This window comes from Urocampus carinirostris, chromosome 2 (assembly GCF_059441175.1).
Source record: "Urocampus carinirostris isolate Australia breed hairy pipefish chromosome 2, RoL_Ucar_1.0, whole genome shotgun sequence".
Classification (NCBI taxonomy): domain Eukaryota; kingdom Metazoa; phylum Chordata; class Actinopteri; order Syngnathiformes; family Syngnathidae; genus Urocampus; species Urocampus carinirostris.
This window is the reverse complement of record NC_142350.1, coordinates 26,849,040-26,871,430: the sequence shown is the minus strand read 5'-3', so window position 1 is coordinate 26,871,430 and position 22,391 is coordinate 26,849,040. Positions and strand designations below refer to the sequence as shown.

The 22,391-nt window shown below is 37.4% G+C and overlaps 2 protein-coding genes across 2 annotated transcripts; one reads left to right on the top strand and one right to left on the bottom strand.

Moving 5' to 3' along the window:
• Nucleotides 1-270: 270 nt before the first annotated feature.
• On the top strand, nucleotides 271-8,040 carry hspb6 (heat shock protein family B (small) member 6). Its single transcript, XM_088326078.1, has 4 exons — nucleotides 271-318; nucleotides 975-1,140; nucleotides 5,712-5,834; nucleotides 5,921-8,040. Exons 2-4 carry the CDS (start codon nucleotides 982-984, stop codon nucleotides 6,083-6,085), a joined length of 447 nt encoding a protein of 148 aa, XP_088182204.1. The 5' UTR covers nucleotides 271-318; nucleotides 975-981; the 3' UTR covers nucleotides 6,086-8,040.
• On the bottom strand, nucleotides 5,753-22,355 carry proser3 (proline and serine rich 3). The gene is made up of 12 exons (XM_088326073.1): nucleotides 21,769-22,355; nucleotides 20,237-20,445; nucleotides 19,995-20,146; nucleotides 18,515-18,621; nucleotides 18,237-18,322; nucleotides 18,027-18,160; nucleotides 17,702-17,919; nucleotides 14,579-15,243; nucleotides 14,350-14,494; nucleotides 8,709-8,850; nucleotides 7,862-7,943; nucleotides 5,753-7,737 (listed from the first exon to the last, which is right to left on the bottom strand). The coding sequence occupies exons 1-12, from the start codon at nucleotides 21,850-21,852 to the stop codon at nucleotides 7,698-7,700; spliced, it is 2,064 nt and encodes a 687-aa protein (XP_088182199.1). The 5' UTR covers nucleotides 21,853-22,355; the 3' UTR covers nucleotides 5,753-7,697.
• Between the last annotated feature and the right edge of the window lie 36 nt (nucleotides 22,356-22,391).

Below are 22,391 nucleotides of genomic sequence, written 5' to 3'. Positions count from 1 at the left end.
TTAAAAAGTAACTACCTTACCTTATAAGTGTGAAGCACATTGTAAAGCGCTTTGGGAGGTCTTCATTGACTTGAAAAGCACTATATAAATGCAGACTATTTACCATTATGTTTATTTTGTGTTTTATTAGCAAATTTGGTATTGGAGTACTCCAAAAGTAATCAAGTTACATTACTGCAATATTATGGTATTTTCGACAGGGAACTAGTAGCTGTATCGGATGACCTTTCAAAGTAAACCCTCCCAACCCTGACTCCGGTATATAACCCCTCTGTGCTCAGCAGCTCAGAGTCACACAGCAACAACACAGCACAGAAGGTAGGTTATAGCAATGTTTATCAACCTTTACCGAACCGAGGCACTTTTTTTCTCTATTACAAAAAATCTCGTGGCACACTTTATTTTGATTTTTAAAGGTTAAACTGACATTTTAAAATATTTATTATCGTTAGTGGTCACCGTGACTGAGGAAGTAATACAGGTTAATCATTTTGGTTAAAAATTTGGCTGTAATATGGGGTTTTATTAGATTTTTAACCTGTTTTTCATGTCTTTTTTAAAGAAAAATAACAAATACATAAGATGACCAAAACATTTTTTTTTGTGAAAAATGAATGATTAAAAATGCGTGCAACATCCTTTATTTTATTCATTTGATTATTTTTTTCCCTGGCGATCTTAAACAGCGTCATTAAAAAAAGCTAGTTAAATTAATTAAGTGTCATGTGGTACCTCCTGTGCAGGTAATTAGTGTATAAAATTAAAAAATGGAATGTGTTCCCACTTATTGATATGAAAGTGACAGTTATATGGTTGATCACTTGAAAAAAAAAAACAATGGTGTGTTTTTGAATTGCGAAGGTAAAATCGAGCAATTTCCTGCAGCACTCTGGGTGAAAAACACCTAATATTTCCACTCTCAACATCCTACACCTACAAGGTTTTATTGTACAATGTATTTTTCTCCCCATCAGACTGGACATGGATTTCATCCCACCAAACACGCTACCAGTGGACGGCATCCAATGGGAGAAGGTCTTACCGCCACTTTTCCCCCGTCTCCACGAGACTTACGGACAATATAGTTGGACACCCCAGCTGATCATTCCGGAGATTAATACTACCACCACTGCTGCAGAGGTAATTCGGTTTATTTCCTTAATTGGGTTTGACATAGTTGGAGAACATAATTAATCAGGATAAAGGGTCATTCCTGCTTTGCGGTGCCATTTGCATCCTAGTGACATAAACCGGTATATTTTGTGGGCTTATAATTATTTTCATGAAATTTTCTTGTATGATAAACTGCCCTCTGGGACACGCTGATATGTATGCAGGAATAATTGATTTTAAATACATTTCTCTGATTGTAGTAAGTGGGGCACACCAGCTGAGTAGTAAGCAAGTCCTCGGCACAGTTCTGAGGTCATGGGATCAAATCCAGCTACCAGCCTTCCTGTGCGGAGTTTGCATGTTCTCCCCGTGCCTGCGTGGGTATTCTCCAGGCACTCCGGTTTCCTCCCACATTCCAAATATATGCATGGCAGGTTAATTGGCTGGTTCAAATTGTCCCTAGGTATGAATGAACGAGGGAGTTGTCCGTGTCGGTGTTCCCTCCAACTGGCTGGCAACCAGTTCAGGGTGTCTCCTGCCCACTGCCTGAAGATGCTTGGGATGGGCTCCAGTACTCCCACAACCCTACTAAGGATAAGTGGTGCAGATAATGGATGGATGATTGTAGTACAAGTTGGATTGACTGCTGTTACAAATACAGTATAAGTGAGAAAAATCCTTAATGATAATATTCCTCATGTCAATTTCAGTTAGTAAGAATATTGTTTTGTTTTATAATCTTGCATGAGCATTTATCCAGGCATATATATGATTTTTTATTTTTTAGATCTTGAGTAAATCCCGATTATTTTCACAATTCAGTCAGTTATTTTTTCAATTAGTTGATTAATCGGATTTAAAGACATCTTAATTTCCACCAAACAGCAAAACAAAACAACAGAATATTTTATGATATAAAACAATAAGAAAACTGCATTCAAATATATGTATGAATGTGTTTCACACAAGTATAATCCATCCATCCATTATCTGCACCGCTTATCTTCAGTAGGGTCACGAGGGTGCTGGAGTCCACCCCAGCTGTCTTCGGGCAGTGGGCACCCTGAATTGGCTGCCAGCCAATCACAGGTCACACAGATCATGTTACATTTTGACTTATCATACACAACAAAAAAGAAGGGCGAAACCTTTCAGTTTATGTGTATGTTGTGTAAATGTTTTTTTTGGGGGGTAAAATCTTTAAATATGATAAACATACCCAATATGAAAATAATATATGATATGCTTAAGAAACAGATCCATGTGTATGGAGGAGGAAATGCAATGGCAAGGCCATGAATGTCTGTAATTTTAAGCAGACTTTTTGAGAAACATGGCAACAATTTCAAGCATTTACAAGCACTTCACCCAAAATCCGAGCACTTTTCAATTCTTGAAAACACAATAGTAAAATTCAAGCATTTTCAAGGATTGCAAGCACCCGAACGAACCCTGATATGATTTTTTTAGAAAAAGTTAAGAATGGTTGTGTCATGTTTTTCCTAAAACAGAAACTACAGTATATCATTTTCCAATAACAAAGATTGTTTGAAAAAGCGCAAGGGAACCACTAGGAAGCGCCAGAGAGCCGCTTGTTGCAGACCCCAGCTCTAAATCTATGCAGACTTTAAAGATGATCACCACATGCATTTTGAAATATTTTAAAGAGTACATCAATACTGCAATTTAACATTTGTATATACAGAAAGCATTAAAATATTTTTGCTCTCGAACATTACTAAAAAAGTTTTACTTCATTGGTAGAAAATTATGGTTTTAAATAATATTTATCTTATTTTACCGGTTTTATCTTCTTTTTCTAGTCAAACGAACAAAACTATCCAACCAAAGCTTTCTAATTTGTTGTTGTTTAGGTATTTTTTAAATTGTTTTAAGGAAGAAATAGGAAAACAACCTACCATAATCTATAGAAGATATTGTCAAGGTTAAAACTTGAGATTGTAATAGGATAAAGAAAAGAACACACTATGGATTGGAAATTAGGTTTTTGACAGCCATTCCATCGATGGCTAGAGACTGATTTATTTGGGAACGCGGACATAAAACAACACGTCTGATTGGTTTAAGCGAGATCACATGAATATATGAAACAAATCTGATTGGTTAAGACAGAAAACCTATGTTTGAATGAAGTGAATAATGCTGGTCGTTAATTAGCTTGCGAGCACAATAAATGAGCAAAATGAAAAGGGATACTTTGTTACACAAAAGGTACAATGCGTCTCTGTAGGAATAAAGGAATGTAGGAAGGGAGGCAAGCTCTTGAGCAGGCTTCCTGGCACAAAAGTGAAGGTCATCTTGATTAATAGTTAGCGGGCCCCTAGAGGATACAATTGTTGCAAGAATACAAACAGCACCTGGATATAATCTTTGGCTTCGCTAAGGTACTTTTGAGGATAAAATCATACAAAGGCACATTCAAACTATCATTTCCCTTAGATATTTGTTGACACTTAAGAATGATTCTTTTTTTAATCTGTGCTCTTATAACTATAATAAAAATCATACTCCCCTTGTAAAAAAAAGGGACATGTAATATTACTTTTCTTATTTTACGACATTTTTGTATTTTTTTCCCCCCCAAAAAAGAAAAATCAAATTTGCTATTATTTAGGTGGGCAATTATTTGGATTTGGGGGCCTCATTGTGTTAAAGAAAATTGTCCAAGAGGCTCATCCTGGAGACCTATCCAATTTTTTCATTTATGAATCTACATGCAGATATCTACATGTTACATTTCTTTATACTTGTTTTTAAGTAGATACATCAAATACCTCCTGAAAAGCTCACAAGCTGAGCAAAATAATATATTTAGTCCCATTTTAAGCGAATTACTGTCGTAATTTTGTAGCATTTTTGCAGTATTTACGCTGTCGGATTCTTGTATATTTGTAATATTACTATAGTCCTTTTTAGAAGTATTTGTCTTGTGATATTTCTTTTGTGGTCTTTTTTTTATTACAGTAGTGTTATTTTTGTAGTATTTCTGCAAAAGAATTAAGTGTTTTCATAGTAGTATTGTGTAGCATTTTTGCGGTAATTTTTTGTAGTATTTTCATCGTAGTATTTTTCATAGTATTTTCTGTGGTTGAACAGTATTTTTGTATCATATCATTACTCTAGTAGTATTTTTTTCTTTTCAGAATAAAATAAAAATCATAGCACTAATTTTGATATTTAGTTTTGAGTTTAGTAATTTTGTAGTATTTTTTTGTAGTCGTATTCTTGTCGTAAACACCAAGTTGGCACAAAAAAATAATTTTAAGTAGTATTTTATTTCCTATGATATATATAGTCATGATATTTTGAACATTTTCGTTTGGCAGACCAGGTGAGAAATCCTGGGGACGCATGTGGCCCTTGGGCTGTAGTTTGCCCAACTCTGGTTAAGGTAATTTGGGGTGTTATATTTCAAATCTCAGTAGAAAATAATTCTCATAAGAAAGAAATGGAACAATTACTTAACGTCATGTATAGAAAATATTTTTTTTAAACATAAAAAAAAGTTTTTAAAACTGCCCTTTTAAACACTACTTTTAAATGTTACTCCACTGGTAATTTGTTTTTCGAACATCACATTTCTTATTTTACAAAGCAAATATTTTATTCGCCATTGTTTCGGTATTCTTTTTTTTTTTAAACTTAGTAGAAACAAATTCATCTTAAGAAAGAAAGAGGAAATCAACCTAACATCATCTACGGAAGAAAACTTTTAATCGTTTGAAATTGTTTTTTTACATCTCACAAGATAAAATGATTGGAGGTATAGTAAAGTGAATTCTCATGCTTGCTTTTCTTTTAATCTACGATATAAATTATGAAAGTAAGAAAAGGAATACATCCAAATGCCAACCCAAACCCCCCAAAAAGTTGAAAAAGGACGGGTGTCACGGACCAGAAACAGACACAGGACCCAATAGCGCTTGTTTTCTTAGTTTTTATTAATAAAGAGGGGAGAGCAGGACTTGCTTCCACGATCCGATGGTTGACGGACAAGGGTAGCAGGAGACGTGGAAGTGGCACTTCCGTATCGAGCGAGGAGGTTCGAAGACAGGCAGGGAATGCAAGTTGTTAGCCGGGACTGGAGAGCAAGGGCAGTGTCAAGTTTGGAAGCAAGGTCGGCAACAGGAGTCAAGCAGGTAGCGGGGCAAAACAGGTCGAATAACGGGAAGGCAGAACGGGGCAGAGTCAGGTCTGTAAACAGGTTGGCAACGGGTAACAGGCAGAGAAAACAGAGCAAGAACAGAGTCTAATCGTGAGAGCTTGCCATCTTGGGAGCAACGGTTCGCATAACGATCTGACAGGGATCTCTTGAAAGCCGGGGGTTTAAAAGGAGTACATCAGCCAATCAGCTCTCCAGGCTGTTGGCGCCAATTAAGCAGTCGCAGGTGCTCTGAATCGGCAATCATGACAACTGGTTTGTTCGAGTCGCGTCTAAGAATTGTACATACTTGCACGCGCGACACAAGGAGTTGCAATGATGATTTTAGGCAGAAGATTGCATCAGCAAGTAAAATATTGTGTTAGAGACCACAGTTGTAAACAGTATAACCTTGCAAATGACCTTATGTTTGCAGGCAATTTGTGACGATAACGGATTTATAATTCAAGTGGATGTAAAAAGTTTCAACCCCAAAGATCTCCAAGTCAAAGTGATGGGAGAATTTGTTGAGGTACAAGGGAGGCATGAAGAAAAAAAGGTTGGTGTTGTGTATGCCTGGTCGCAGTGTATTGTGTGATAATCTGGCCATATAAGTAACTGTATAATTCCCTTTTGTTTTAATAGAAAGATAGCCCCAGAATGACAACACGGCAATTTAACCGCCGCTATCGAATCCCCAAAGGAGTAGACACCATGGCTTTGGAATCCGCCGTTTCTCCGGATGGTGTTTTGATCGTATCTGCACCAATGATGCAAAAGGAGGAGCCCAAGTCTCAACCATTCCCATAAAGTTTTATTTTGTTTTGTTGTGATTTTTGTAAATAATGCCTTTGCACAACAACCATTAACAATTATTTTTCAAAAATGCACAATATGTAAATATCACGTCCACAATACAGTGTATTGTAAATAGTCCACTATTCAAGTAGTCCAGGCATGTCCAAAGTCCAGCCCAGAGGCCAGTTACAGCCCGTGATCACATTTTTACAAGCCCACAGCCTCTGTCATAAAATCACTGTATTTTCATGACCATAAGGCTCAGATAAAAGTGTCAGATTTTCTTTGAATAGTGCGGTGGCGCGCCCTATAGTGTGGTGCGTCCTGTGTCTCATGTAAAGCAGCAGAGGTAGCTGAGGACACCATGATGCTGCTAAAGGGTGAAGTGTGGGCGTGTATATAAGGCTAAGTTCACACTGCAGAGCTAAATGCTCAATTCTAATTTTGGGGTTAAATTCCATGTTTTTGTGAGATAGTTCCAGCTAAATGCAACTTCTATGCGATCTCCTGTGACTTTTACACTTATCCCGTGTGAACACCACAAATGTCCCACCTTAGCAGAAGAGGACACGTGCCAATTGTTTGTGAAAATCCTCATGGCTGCTAACCCTGTGGCGTATCTAGCAATTTGAAAATTATTGTGCTACCGGAGGTTGAACAGAGTTGTTAGCCCAAATATGAATGAAATCCAAAACCTCGCTTTCCCTCCTTGAATGCTTTCCGTGTTTTCGTCCGCCATGGTCTGTTGATTTCTATGCTAAGCAGGAAACATGAAAACCGAGAAGCCGCAACAGAACTGAAGATTAATGATTGATGGTTCGCAAGTGGAGGAATCTGAAAAAGCAAACTCCAACCAGGTTTTTTTCCGTGTGTAATTGATACTTAAATACATCACAACCGAACTCAGTTTTGCTCCAGCTATATTCTTAAATACGCACACTTGTACGCTTGTCTGTGTTGTTCTAAGGTGGAGCAGAGGTCACCCGCAACCTATCGTGCAGTGTATGTGTTAAAATACAGAAAATAAAACCAGCTATGGAAACTGCGCCTTTTAACATGGTGTGCCCTGCAAATATGGTAAAAATATGTGGCCCGCCAGTAATGTTAACCTTATCAACTGCATTTTCCTAATTTGCTGAGACTGTTGCTGTTTTTAAAGAATATAACAGCTAGACGAAAAGCTGACGACAAAAACTAACTGGAAACAAACGCTTTGAAAAGGTGAAGCAACTGGAAGCTGTTATAACGGCACAGCAGCACTTTTTTACAAGATCCTGCAAGTCAAATGAAAATACTACAAAGGTGAGCTGATCGCCAAGCACTGCAAACCTTTCCGGGAGGGTGAGTTTATTAAAGACTGTTCAAAGAATGCCAGCCTGAATAGTCCGCCCTCACACATGTTCAGCTAACCAAACCGGGCCCGCTTTCTACAAAGTTTGCACACCCCTGAAACAGTTGTTAGTTGCAGCTATACAAAACACAAATATTGTTTTCAGTTAAGGAAGCAAATATGTGATTAAAATGTTTTATTGTATTATATTACTTCCATAAGTGTCAATAAATTACATACAAAATCAAAATGTAAAACGTGTCATAGGTTATTGCTTTCTGTTTGGGTAAGATTTTACTTATTCAGGAACTGGTGCAATTTGAAGTCCACTTGGCTGAAAGGAATAAATACAGCAGGTTACATTTGAAACAAAACAGTGACAGAATAAACAGAAAATATCAATTTAGGCCCCAAAAAAATGTGAATAGGTGAAATAGGAAATATGTCTGCGAGTTTACCAGATTTGCTCCTTAACCCGTTTTCTTTGTGTACGAAGGACTCGTAGCAAGGGGTCATCTTCATATTCTTTCTCATCTGAATCTGACAACAGCAAATTATGGAAATTTAAAGTGTGTTGTTACATTCAAACATGTCACGCTATACAATGTATTGTTCTGATTAAAGTTTTCAGCTATAAGATTTGTACTATTTCTTTCATTTATACAGGGTTTGTACACCTTTTTATGGCCAAATTCAAGAACTTTTCAAGCACTTTCAAGACAAATTTTTCGAATAATTACAGTACCTTAAAAGAAAGAAATCCAGTGGAGATCAAAATAATGTTAGATTTTTTTTTCTTTGATCATTAAAAAGAAGTGGCTGCAGTAGCTGGAATTGAACCCTGAACCCATGCACTGTAGGGCTGGCGTTAGCCGACCAGTTGCCGTGCCCACCTATTGATAACATAAAAAAATAAAATAAAAAATAAAAAAGGAAGAGAAATACAAAAAGAAATTCTGTGGAGCCGTTTGGAAGCTGAAACAGCCAGCTATTCTCAGTGGGCCGAGCCAAAAGATTTCGTTTTCTAAAGAGCCGTCCTCTCGGGTGCAAGCAATAGGGGGCGGTGATGCTTCAAATGACAATGCTGATAATGACACGCACTTTAAAAAAAAATGTTTTTAATTTTTGGTTAGTAGATTCAGACTGCTAAGAAACATGGAAATGGCAACAATTTCAAGCAGTTTCCTCACCTTGAAAACTCAACATTAAATGTTTTAATTTTCAAGGATTTCAAACACCCGCACAAAGCCTGCTATTACAAACAGGATAAAAGGTTGAGTGGCTTGTGCCAACTTTTTTGCTCACCTTCAGCTTCTTGCAGCAGCTGAGTTACGACTTCCAGCGAGGTGTTCGCATTGCAAGGAGGAATTGAGGATTGTTTAGGTATCGGGACAGCTGCATCTTGTGGAGAACGACCCTCCGGTGGGAACAGGACCTCCGAAACAGCCTAGCGCATTGAAATACAACCCACTCTGGTTAATGCAGGACAATGATTTCCTTACAAATCCCACTAATATGATGGTTCTTATTTGTTATTGCATTTATATGTGATACTTCAACCATGATGATTAAAAAAGCAAGTTTAGCCAGGATAGCCATCGCACTACGACTTAGCACATTAGCAACCCTTCAAGAGTTTATTAGGTGGATTTACTGTTCATGACAACGCCAGGGCTCGTACACCCTTTTAATGGTCAAATCCAAGCACCTTTTAAGCACGGTCAAGGCCAATTTTTCAATTTCTCTAGTAGCATTAAAAGAGGAAATATAGTGTGAATGAATCAATGGCCGTGTTGTTTCAGGTGACTGAGTTCTGCCTGTAGAAAAAAGAACCAGAGAATTTGATACATCCATAGCCAAACATTAAACCGGCAGCTGAATCGAGCACAGGAAATGAAAGTGAATTTCTATGCTCCATTTTGTTAGTGTTTGCTGCCGTTTCTGTTTGGTTCACGTTGTATCAGATTTTCATATAATTTTTATCACGGACAGCACTCGATGACGACAAACTGTAGAGCTATTGATTGGTTCATGCCAGATTCTTCATTGTAAATTGCATAATGGGATATCACTTTACAAACTCTCAAATATGAACTTGTCATCTAAGCCACTTTTATCGTCCATTTTACTGACATGGACCAGCTGATGTACAGTACCTGTCCTAATACCTGTACACCTGTAGGGGGTGATAAGGCTTCATAGACAACGCAGCTTCCTGGTCAGGATCATTTTTAAGCAGTCTTTATTGTTTTATTATTTCTTATTATTCTCTATGTAATGCAAGGCTTGTTGAATCAGACTGCCGAGAAACATGGCAAGAATTTTAAGGATGATCAACCACTTCAAAATTCCAGCATTTTTTTCTTACCTTGAAAATACAACATTAAAATCAGGCATTTTCCTAGATTTGAATCAAGCGTACGGACCCTGTAAAAAACTCAATTTTCCCAACAGAAGGTAAGGTACGAGATGTTTTATGTAACATCCAATTCACCTAAAAATACATTGCTCATAAAATACATTTTTTAGCACAAAGTTATCTTTGAAGGGACAGTTTGTAATATTTGACTACAAGATGTCGCTATATTGTGCAGTGCAGAGGTCACCAACCTTTTTGAACCTGAGAACGCTTTTTTTTGTTACTATTTAGTACGAAAAGATATGTATTTTCAAAATAGCCACTTATGTTATTATTGTTGTTGCAATTGTATTGTTATTACCAGGTTCTAATTATTAAAAGTAGAATAAAATAGGCACGGTAAACCACTAACACATTGTTTTAAAGAACTGATCATATCAAGGATACGAGTTAGAATTCAAATTTCCTAACAAATTACAATGACCCATCATAGTGAGCTATTTTCAAAACCAGTCCGCAGTCCACTCAGGGGCACCATGTTGGAGACCCCCGGTGTAGTGCAACTGAAAACGAGTGCTACAGGGAAGAATACAAACTACAGACACACAAAGTGATTAAACCGCTCCACTTTTCCCCTCATTTTGGGGTGTCCAGCCTTTCACAAGGTTTCCTGTTTTTGGGCTTACCCGTAGCAGCAAGATTGCAGACAATCGTGTCATCTCCCTCTAAGTGAGCCTCATGTGATGTAAGATACACATTTCTGGACCGATGAGTATTTTCGCTTATTATTCAAATCAATATGCTTTGTTTTTAATCATTTCTGTTTTTATAAACCACTAGTAGGCGCAAAATAACAACTTTCTTTAAACATCAATCATTTTGAGGTGATAAAATAACAATAACAAAAACATTCAAAGTCATATAGAGTCACCAGAAAAAGTTAAATTTGGGGAAAAATTCATACAGTAAAATGAAAAACAATCACCTTTGCAAGTAGAAATTACTTTTATTATTTTACTAAGTAGTTTCTATTTTATTATTCAGTAGTTATTTATTTTCCCTCAATTTAAGCTATCGGTTTTCTCAGTGTTGAGCTAAAATAACACTGCAAAAACTCCAGTTAAAAAATAAAAATAGAGATAAGAAAGAAAAAAAAACACACTAAAATAATAAATAATTCCAAATTAAACAAATGACGGTTAAACGAGCAGGGTTATATGACAACAGAAGCGAATACTTGGAAAGAGGAGTACTCATATTGCAGTTTTAAAACCGAATGGGCTGACGGTGACAGAATATTTCAACAATTTGTTTGGATTGTGATATGTTAAATCTAATTTTAAAACAACACACATAACCAAGAATAGCCTTTAAAAAAACGGTAAAGACAGGAGGTGCCATACATAGCAGCTGTGACTAAAAGGTTTGCTTGTTTACAAATGGCTCATGCTCAGTTGAGTCTGTGAGGGGAATTCACAAGCGGGTTGCTAACTCCTCTGCTGGGAAACAAATGACTTGTACACATTTTTTCATGGGCAAATGTGAGCACCTCTCAAGCACTTTGAAGCCCAGTTTTTCCATTTTTCCAGTACCTTCAAAGAGAGAAATCCAGTGCCGATAAAAGAACGTTTTTCTTTTTATCTGATGACTCAGATAAATGGTAAATGATCTGCATTTAATTAGCGCTTTTCAAGTCAATGAAGATCTCCCAAAGCGCTGAACAATGTGCTTCACACTTACCCATTCACACACACACACACTCACACACCAATAGCGGCCATGCAAGGCGCTGACCTGCTTATTGGGGTCATTAGGGATTCAGTGTCTTACCCAAGGACACTTCGACCTATTACACAGAGGAGCCGGGATTCGAATCTGCAATCTCTTGATTCCAAGGCGAGCGCTCTACTCTCTCTTGAGCTAATGCCGCTGCCAACACATACTTTGTGCTATTTTATGCTGTTCCTATATCTGACCTACTTCAACGGGCTGTATAAATTGACATGAATTCTGCCATTATGCCCCGCATCTTGGCTTCGTCACACTTGTTGAGAGACAAGGAAAGGTGTTGGGTAATCAATGAGTTCAAGACAGAAGACAAAAAAAAAGAAATAAAGTACTGTATGTATAGAAAGTAGAAAAATTAGCCAAATCTGGATTAATTGTAATTATATTGATTGTTCCAAAGCAGAGTGCATTCAATCTTTAAATCTTAGAGACTGCTCATTTTTTCTTTTTGTTTTACATGTTTTCATTTATATTTTTGCGCGTTTTTCAGAAGATGTATGTCTTAATTGGTTAGAATAGATTTTAAATAGTTGTTTATCTAAATTATAGGATTTATTTAAAGCACTGAAGAGTTAATACTTTTAATTTATATTTAATTGCTTTTCATTTTTAGGGATTTTGTGTTGTTGATGACTTTAAAAGTGTTCAGTGTGTGAAAAGCTAAAATAGTTTTGTATTTTATACATTTTTTTGTAGATCTGTGAATTTTTAAATTTATATTTCTTGCGTTTTTAGGGATCCCCTGAAAAACATATCAAATGACTAATTACTAAATAATTAGGTGCATAGAGTTTTATTATTATTTCCCATTATTGAAAAACACAAATATATCTGCGATTCACATATGCGATTAGAAATCGTGGGAGTACATTCATTTTCCTTGATAAGGACCACTCCATCCTTTGTCCTGTACCTTGGTCTTTCCAAACTTGACATATTGCGGGGAATTGTGGGGACACGCTTATCAAAATGCAGAGGAACCATTAGTTAGAGTACAAAAACAAGCACTGTTTGTTATTCACAAGGCTGAGTGTCTGGATCAAACGCATAAGCTGTTTCAGCAGTCTCAGTTGCTCAAATTTCAGGACTTTGTCAATCGTATTTAAAGCTTTTCACGAAATGTTTCCCGCAAATTTACAGAAAATGTTTGAGATTCAAGAAAGGTCCAACAGTTTTCTAAGGGTTTCTTCATTTTCCTCATGTTTTCCCTTGCCCTCATGTAGGTTTTAGATCAGGGGATGGTGTATTAATAGTCTGTGGTTTGCAATTATCTGTGGTCTGTGCAGCCCTTTGAGACTCCTTGTGATTAAGGGTTATACAAATAAACATGACTTGACAGTTTAAGAGGCTATGGAGATTTGAACAATGTTTTAAGGTTTTTGTGTGTCTGGACGTGGTGTGAAACTTTGGAAGTTTACAACTATAATAATGCAACAGTATTCACAGGTTAAAAACTATTCTACATACAGTTAGTCTGGTCACAGTATGCACTGCAAGGGTCTTAGTGGGCTCTGTAATGTACGTTTGTTCTCTTGCCATTGTTGATATTTTGTCCTAACCCTTGGTGGTATGATTGGCAAATATTTTGTTGTTCCCGTTTGACAATTTGTTGTTTTTTTGTTGTCCCTTAATAAAGACTCAACCAATTGAAACATAATTTTGAGATCTTGAGTAAATATTGGTGGATCTGAACATTATGTGTGTAAATACTTTTAAGACAAATTTCTCCCCATATAGGTGTTGGTGAAATTGACAATAATATATAGCTTACATTTTCAGCCGCAGGAAGTTCTTCCCGTTAAAATTTACCACTGGGAAATGTTACCTTATTTTTCTGAAATAATAAATGTTCATAATTCATTCATAATCCTTGCACAAATACACATTTTGTCATGCCCCGTTTAGGTGTAGCATACACATGTCCTCTTAGATACTTAATGGGGGCGATGCCACTTTCTAGTACAATGCCATACAAACTAAATCAGTTGTCGTTAATCACGAGTGAAAAAAAAATGCAATCGCGAAGCGAAGCCACCAGACTTTTAAACAGACTTGCTTAGAATCAAGTCAACAATTTCAAGCATTTACAAGCACCTCACCCAAAATTCAAGCACCTTATGCAAAGCTTGAAAGCACAATATTATAATTCAAGTATTTTCAAAGATTGCAAGCACCTATACGAACCCTGATTTATATTTATTGAAAAACTTTTAACAATGTAATTGTCCTACAGAAAACATATACAGTGGGATATCGCTACTTCGCGGTTCCACGTTCGCGGGTTCAGAGCTTCGCGGGTCTAAAAAATAATAATAATAAAATTTTAAAAATTTTAAAAAAATAAATAAATAAATACAAATTTAAGCATTGTTACTTTGCGGATTTTCACTTTTCGCTGGTGGTTTTGGTCCCCATTAACCATGATAACCACGTTCGCGGGGTCAGAGCTTTGCGGGTCTAAATAATAATAGTAATAATAATAATAATAATAATAATTAAAAAGAAAAACTTTTTTTTTTTATAAAAGCATTTTGAACGGGTGTCGCTACTTCGCGGGTGGTTTTGGTCCCCATTAACCGCGATAACCGAGGGATTACTGTATTCTTCTATTATCAAACATTTTTGAAAAAGTGCCAATGTACCCACCAGGAAGCGCCAAACAGCCGTATTTGGTTTTTCAAGCACCCGTAAGAACCCATCCATCCATCCATTATCTGCACCGCTTATCCTCAGTAGGGTCGCAGGGGTGCTGGAACCCATCCCATAAGAACCCTGTTGATACAATTGGGAAAGTATTACCTGTCGTAAGGCTTGTTGCACCGGAGATGGTGGTGCATCTTTGCGGTTATCCTGCTGCTGAGGGTCTGCCCATGTCTCGCTTTTTTCCGGAAGCTTGTGATGTGAAGAGGTCAAAACACTAGCTTGCACACTACATCGAGTACGTCTGCAGTAAGTTCACATCACATTAGGCAATTAAAGTGATTTAAAATCATGAGTCATGACACCATGTGTCTCTTTTTAAGTGTACCTTGTTGATTTCTTTGGCTTTCTGATCACTGTACGCATCTTTCCACTATCTTCCACTTGCTTTGCTTGGGCCTTTTCTGTTTCAACCATCTGACTCGTCATTTTGGGATTCTTGTGATGACCTCCATCAGATCGAAACTGACCTTCTCCCATTTGTGTAGAAGGATGGCCTTCTTGTGCTTGTTTTGAAGGATTGCAGAATTTGACATTTGTATACCCGTAAGGATGGCCTACTTCTAAAGGTGTTGATGGGCTGCTACCTTCTGTAGGTATGAAAGGTTGACGTCCGTCTTCGGGTCTTGAATGACAACCATGATCTGTATGTCTAGAAGGAGCAGGGGATGGAATGTGTCTATGAGGAGGCTCATCCATGTAACCCTTATTTAAATTTCCAGAAATTCTGGTGTCTCCATCTAAGGCTTCTTCTTGGTTGTGTGGATTTTTCTGCAACGTGGGGCCATGAGATGATTTTGAGGGACAAGGAAGAATATCGCAAAGGAGATGCATGTGTGCAGAAACATGTGGAAGAGATTGTGCTTGTGAGACTAAAGGGTCAGTGACAGCATTGGCAATTGGGACAGTAGGTAAGGGACGATGCACACGGCCTTCTTGGTGCACAGATAGAGCTTCCTGTGACGGATCAGGGTGCTGAATACTTGGCTGTTGCTGTGTATGATACAAACAAAAGGGAAGCGGATTTCTTAAATTTGTCCATTATATCATATCCAACAATAATTCAGACAGCGCTTGTTCTCAGCCAATCAGGACGTGAGGACGACGAGAGCAAGTGGCTGCCATTTTAAATTGTCCATCTTTGTATCACATGTGACATTCCAGCTTGTACAGTGGTACCTCTACATACTAATTGATTTCAATGTAGGAGTAGCTTTGTAACCTGAAACATTTGTAAGTAGGGTGTTTTGTATCGAAGATGGTTCAACGATCTGTCTGGGGGTGCTTGTTATGTTGATCAGAGTAATCCGGAATGATTGGCAGGGATGAAGTTTGTCTCTATTTCTCAGCCAAAAACTAATTTGGTTAAGGGTTTGAAGTGGATAAAGGCATGCGGGTGCCCTTACGTTCAATTCAATGTGAAGATGACTGATGAGAACAGGAAAAAAGTTGTTATTTCTACAGCGTTTTATTTTTATTGAATTGAATTTTACGCTGCTGTTGGGTCAGTAATAACACATGTAACTATGGTGGGTGTGGCTTAGCGCTCTCTGTCGGATCTATTAATTCATAAAAGGAGCTGTATAGAGTGACAAATCCCACCAATCGTAAAGGGCACAGTCATATTCGACCACTAGATGGTGTTGTGTTGTATAGTGCAACAAGTGCTACAGAGCACAAGGAAGAATACAAACAGCAGAGACTTAAAGTGACCAAATTACTCCATTTCTTTTAGGTTTATGGACAGTGGTTGGAAACCTGTAGCTGGCGAGCCATTTATGGCTCTTTTCATAAGTACATATGGCTCATAGATAAAATAGTACTTGTGTAATTATTGTATGTATTGTTACACGTGCGAAGCAAAGACAATATTGACTCCTCAAAGGGTTTGCTCCAGTAAATAAAGGGCACAGTCCAAACTACAGTTTAGAGTCAAGGTGTCACTCCAACAGACTCCGTTTAGGCTGTAAATTGCTAAATAATCATTTATATGGAAGCTCATGAAACAATCTATGTTCATTGTTGAGGCACTTTCTGATGAAAAGCTACATAACAAACTTTAAACACCCAAAAGCTCTAGCAAAGCACCTAGAGCAATTTGAGCAGTAGGAATGGGTGGAGCTACATACAGGGCGCACTCCTCCTTGCCCAGCAAGGACTGGACTGAAAGTAAATACATTGGTATTGAAGGATTTTATATTTTATACGATCAAATACAAATTACATTAAAATGCAAAAGATTTTCACTGGCTGAGCTGTGGGGCGAGGTCAATGTAACCTAGTGGAGAATGATGTTTACAAAAAACAGCAGGAACTGGGACAAGGGCTGACGCAAGAGGAGCCTCTGTGACGCAGGAAGGCAGGCATTGTTTGGAGAAGTTGTTCTGATAAGCTCTGCTGATGAGTTTTTTAGACATCGTGACGCCCTTCGGCGAGGAGGTGGTGAAGCTGGCACCTGGCGCGCCCAAGGGAGGAGTCAGCACGCCCATGGGAGGAGCCGGCACGCCGGCTTGTGAAAAGACGTTGGAAGATCGGAAGAAGATAGATTGAGGGAGAACGAGAGAGGAGGCTCGACACTAATTCGGCTAATTCAATGGAGTTCACTTAGTTAAATACTTTAAGAAAATAAATCTGCCCACGTGTGAAAATGTCGGCTATTCTTGTCCATATTTTTCAAAAAAGAAACGAGCATGCATTGTTAGGCGAATGTAAGTTTTGTTTGGTTAATGGAGTCAGATAACTAATTCGAACAATTTGGTAAACGATACAATTGAATATATTTGATTCCTAACAGTATCCTTGTTTGCAGTATTTTGGGACATTTTTACAAAAGAACGTTACTCCCACCTTGTCTTGAAACCATTATTTAGGGCAAAAATGACAAAAGGAGCCTCAACAATCTTAAGTAACTTTGGGAGGGAGACGAATTTAAAGTGTTTTTTTATATTGGTATGGGACACAAAGCTCTGACATTATTATCATAATTTCATAGATCTTATAAGATCACCAAACCTCCTACAGTGAAATAAAATGCTAAAGAATTAGCATTTGTCTAGAGAGCGGGTTTGGGGGTTTTGTTGAATTTTGCCATTTATATATATATATATATATATATATATACATATATAAATAAATAAAATATATTTTGCTATTAGGGTTCTTTGGATCAAAAAGGTTACCCACTCCTGTTTGCTTTGAAGACATGTTTACAGAAGCTGTGTAATCTTATTGTCACCGTTAACAAATATAAAGAAACAATAAACATACTTGGCTCTTGCATATTTTTCTTTTCTAAATATAACACGCAGTTTAATCGTCTTAAACGGTTTCGGTCTCAAGAGGCAGGATTTTATGAGTTATGAGTCGGAAAAAACGGTTACTAGTACATCCCAAAATTATGCAAAATAATGAGTGTTCAGTATCTATATAGTGATGTGAAAATGACTCTTACCTTATACGGGTGCCCTAAAACTGAGGAGTAGAGTAGACTGGGGCCTTGACCCCTAAACACCTGAGTGCAAAGTCTGGAATTTTGCTGAGTCTGACATCGTTCACTGGCCTGCTCCATCTTTCTTCTCAAACGCCACTGGGTGAGGATGTCCTCTTCTGGGCATTCAGGGCGTCCCATTATTGATGGTACAGTGTACATCTGAACGGGTGCAGTTGGAGCTAAGTCCAACAAAAGCCACAACACAAATCACAAGGAACTGTTTACGTCGTAAGAACATAGAAAATAGATACAAAGTGAGGAAATACTGATACAATTATTTTCTTACTCGATGTTGATGTTACTGATGTGTTAATTAGTGGTCGTTCTATCGTCTCGTTTGGGTTTACTGGAGAAGATCGGTTTGAGCATCCGACGCCGTCCGAACTGACTGGAAGTGATTCACTGCTGAGAATACTGTGACTGTTAAAAAGAAAACAATTATAATCTAAATTAGAGGAGGATTCGATGCAATTTAACTATTAGCAGCTCTGCAAACCTTATCTGTAGAAGTCTGCTGGCTCTTTCCTGAAGGTGATGTAGATCTGTGTCCTCAAATTCACTCTGAGATGTCTCTGATGGGGTCTTGAGTACCCCAAAAAAGTTGGTAATTGCAAGGTGAGACAATATAATAACATTATAAAGTTTCCTGAGGAGTCACAAGGGTGTTAAACCCGAATAAAATAGAAAATTTTACTTTTTTTAAAAACTAAAATAAATTCATTTTTCATTTATATTTTACCACAATGTATCTGTAAGAACCAGACAGAAACTTACATAGGCAGTCATGTTATAGTCTTCTCTGCATGGTGAGGGATTGGAGTCATCATCAAGTAGCTGTCTTGCTGAACTGGATATTGCTTGGCTATTTTCATATTTCAGATCTGGCAATAAAAATAAATACCAATAACACAAAGATTAACATTTGAGTAACATGATCATTTCATTTATACGTTTTAATATTGTGGTCGAATTAGGAAGACCACTCTTAAGCCTCACAAGTCCTTTGGTGGTTTAGCTTTGCCAGATTTTCGCAGGTATTACTGGGTTAGCAAAATTAACAAGTTGCTTTTCTGGAATGTCGAAATCCCCCCTGATAAACAACCCTCCCGGGCCAACATGGAACTTTCTTCTACCTCATCCGCTTCATGATCAATTGTGTGCTCTCAACTAACGCTACCACACAAGCAAGAACAACAAAACTCAGTTGCACAGAGCAATTTAAAAATTTGGAAACAATTCACAAAACTATTTGGACTGTTCTGCTCGTCTAAACTTACCCCTGTCTACAGAAATGACTCATTCTTACTATTCCAGCTTTTGAATTATGGTCAAACAATGGCCTAAAGAATCATGAGAATGTTATATTGATGCCGTATTTCCCTCATTTACTATCCTCTCAGAAAGATTAAGACTCCCCTGCTTTCATTCATTTCGTTACTTTCAGACTCTGCATTTATTTAAACTCCTTATCATCACTAGACACAACAAGAAAAATCCCTGATCTTGAAACGTTAGATCTCTTTTTTTAAACTCAATCCAACATAACTAAATTCTTTAAGGTCTGTCTGGGACCAACATCTCTAAATCCTAATTCCTGATAAGCAATGGGATTAAATACTAAATCTTGTCCACTTTTCATCTAATTGTGCCATACACCAACTTCTCCAATGTATGGTCCTGCACAGACGCTATCCCACAAACGCAAAACTCGAAAAAAAAAATCGCGGACAAGCCGGACCCTTGCAATAGATGTAAACGATCACTGGCCAATTACTTACATTTGTTTTGGTCTCGTCCCGGACTTAATGACTCTTGATTTTCAATTTTTCAAACATTAGGATTCCCAATAGACCAATACCTACTTATTGCCCTTTTTGGAGTCCTGCCACAACTGCGCCAACATATAATATCCCTTTCCACCCTACTAGCGAGGAGACTCATCCTCTATTGTATATTTTTTTCTTCTCTCGCTTTTACTATAATCATTATTTCATTGATTATTATTGTTACTTTCTATTGAACTTACATGTTGTTACTGAACCTCTATCCCCCGTTTTCCTATTTCATTTATTTACTTAATCAGTTATTTTAATTTTTCTGGATGGAGTGAATGTGTGTTGTTTAGGTGGGAAATGTCATATGCACAAACTGTTTTTCAATGGAGACCCCTATGTTTACGGTCTCCCTCAATTTTCTTAACAACCAGTAAAGAAATCATTTAAATTCTAAACAATTGAAAAAAGTTTGAATATGCCTTTGAAGGAAGTCTTAGTTGGTGTGGAACTGGAAGGTAAAGTTGAGGAAGTCATCCAGCACGAAGGCCCCCTCTCCTCTTCAAACTCAGAGGACCTCAACTGCCGCTCCTCTCGACTCAGAGGTTGTCCATAGCGAAAACGATCAATGTACCTGTTGGAGTAAAGCAACCATGACAAAAGCATTTCATTTTGTAATCAAAAGTAGCATAACAATAATTTGCCATTTAAATCGAAATCATACTTTGTCAATTTTGAATCCTGGTTAACCTCTGGCCGAGAGATAAGCCTAGATTTTGGAACTCTTAAAAATAGCGATGGGGTTCCCATGTCGGATAATCGGTCAAGACGGGTCCCAGAATGTCCGTTGTCGTCGAGCCATCTATTTTCATTTTTGTCAGGCATGGAGATTTTGGGATTGCTTGGTTGGTGTGAACATACAGGAATCAAACTCTACAAAAACAAATATGAATTAAAAATCCAAACAAAGAACACTGTAAGCTTATACATTAATACGGTCTTCTTCTGGAGTCTCATTAAAAAGGACATTTCTCACATAAAATGGATGAACAAGTTATTGTTATCATAATGTAATCTATGATTTTTTAAATATGATTGAAAGAAAACGTTTCCAAAGTTATTTTGAGGACGAGTCTCTTATAATCCTTTGGCTTCAACCTGTCATTCCTTTTATTTTCACATGGTTTATATACCTTTAAATGGTCACATTCAAGCACTTTTTAAGGAACGTCTGAGCCTTTTTTTTTTCTCCATTTTTTCAGTACCACTGAAAAAAGAAATCCTGTGTGAATCATGTATTTTTCAGAGCCACAAATATATCTGCTTTTTAGTATGCCATTTTTAATCTAGCATGTGCATTTATGAAGACGTGTGATTTGTGGATCTTGAGTAAATCTTGAAAATTATTGTTTTAGAGACATATCTCTCCCCACATAGGTGTTAGGTAAAAATGACTCACATTTTCAGTTGCAGGAAGTTACAATTTACCACTGGAATGCTACCTTAATTTTTTTGCATGGCCCATAAAAAATGTCCATAATTGCTATGTAATACTTGCACTTTTACACATTTCATAGTGGCATGTTTAGGTGTTGCATGCACCTGTCCTCTTGGATGACCTATAGGGGACGATGACGCTTCATAAGATAATGCCATACAAACTAATGCCAGATTCCATTAATCACGAGGGAAAAAAGAAATGTAATGACAAAGCAAAGCCACCAGAGAGCAGTGTTGTCCAAAAACTTTGGAAATAAATATTGTATTTAAATCAAAATGGATGAGCACTTCATTTTACCCCCTTATTTCACTTTTTCACTTGTTGCACAAGCACAAAGTAACACGGAACCAGACACTCTCACTCTTATACACTCTTCAAGTATATATTCTTGTTAACGTTTTCATAGCAAGCACCAATCATGTGATATATTTTTCGGTCCACATGATAAAGTAGTTGAGGAAATGAATCATCTTGAAGCCCCGACGCTTGCGTGGAGCATTTCCCTGGAAGGCTTTGCTGCTTTATGAGGCTTAATTTCAACATCACCAGATACATGGCCACAATTTCAAGCATTTACAAGCACTTCACATATAATCCAACCACTTTTCAATCTCTGAAAACACAACATTAAGATTCAAGAATTCAAGGATTTCAAGCACACTTACGAACCCCGTTTTCAGGCGATATGCTCATTTAGTGATGTGACATTTGTTCCAAAAATAAACAGGAAAAATAAAATTAAAAATCAGTTTCACCTTTTTGTTTCTTTTGTTTGGCAAGTCCTTGGTGCAAGACTGATTGAAGGATGATTTCCTCACTTGAAAAGCTGAAGTCTCCATTCTGCTTTGACACGGTTACTGGAATTTCGCGTCTTTCGTTATTATTTATGTGTCTAACTGCAAACCAGCAATTGTTGAGTATAGTGCTGATTTGCTTTACATGGAGAAGACACCGTGAGCAAGGCGCTACTAAATTCAAAACAAAAAATATAGTAATATTAATAATTCGACATGAGTGTCCTCTTGTTAAGACCTCGATTTTACGAAGGCGGTCAAATAAAACCCCGAAAAAACGCCACCAAAAATAGTTCAATGATTTAGCCGTACACAAAACAATCGTTTTAGAAGTGAAAATGTTCGTAGACCAACCACTTTACGCCAAGCAACATACTTATCTTCAAAATGTACTCATTTGAAAACAAAATGTATTATTTGTGTCAAACTGATAAGACAGAACGGGATTACTTTGGTCACTGTCAACTATCAAGCAAAATAAAACTACCGGTTGTTAGCTACGTGAGGGGGATCAACCAATCCACGCGAGCCTTGAGATGAAAGAAAGGACATGGGCCAATCACGGAGAGTTTTATTGATACCGA

What these genes read in the sequence shown, in the direction of transcription:
- hspb6 (XM_088326078.1), top strand. Translation starts at nt 982, where the DNA reads ATGGATTTCATCCCACCAAACACGCTACCAGTGGACGGCATCCAATGG. An exon ending in CTACCACCACTGCTGCAGAG is followed by an intron (nt 1,141 to 5,711) that starts GTAATTCGGTTT and finishes TTATGTTTGCAG; the next exon opens with GCAATTTGTGACGATAACGG. An exon ending in GGAGGCATGAAGAAAAAAAG is followed by an intron (nt 5,835 to 5,920) that starts GTTGGTGTTGTG and finishes TTGTTTTAATAG; the next exon opens with AAAGATAGCCCCAGAATGAC.
- proser3 (XM_088326073.1), bottom strand. Translation starts at nt 21,852, where the DNA reads ATGGAGACTTCAGCTTTTCAAGTGAGGAAATCATCCTTCAATCAGTCT. An exon ending in ACTATAACATGACTGCCTAT is followed by an intron (nt 18,323 to 18,514) that starts GTAAGTTTCTGT and finishes GGGGTACTCAAG; the next exon opens with ACCCCATCAGAGACATCTCA. An exon ending in CGGGTTAAGGAGCAAATCTG is followed by an intron (nt 7,738 to 7,861) that starts GTAAACTCGCAG and finishes TATTCCTTTCAG; the next exon opens with CCAAGTGGACTTCAAATTGC.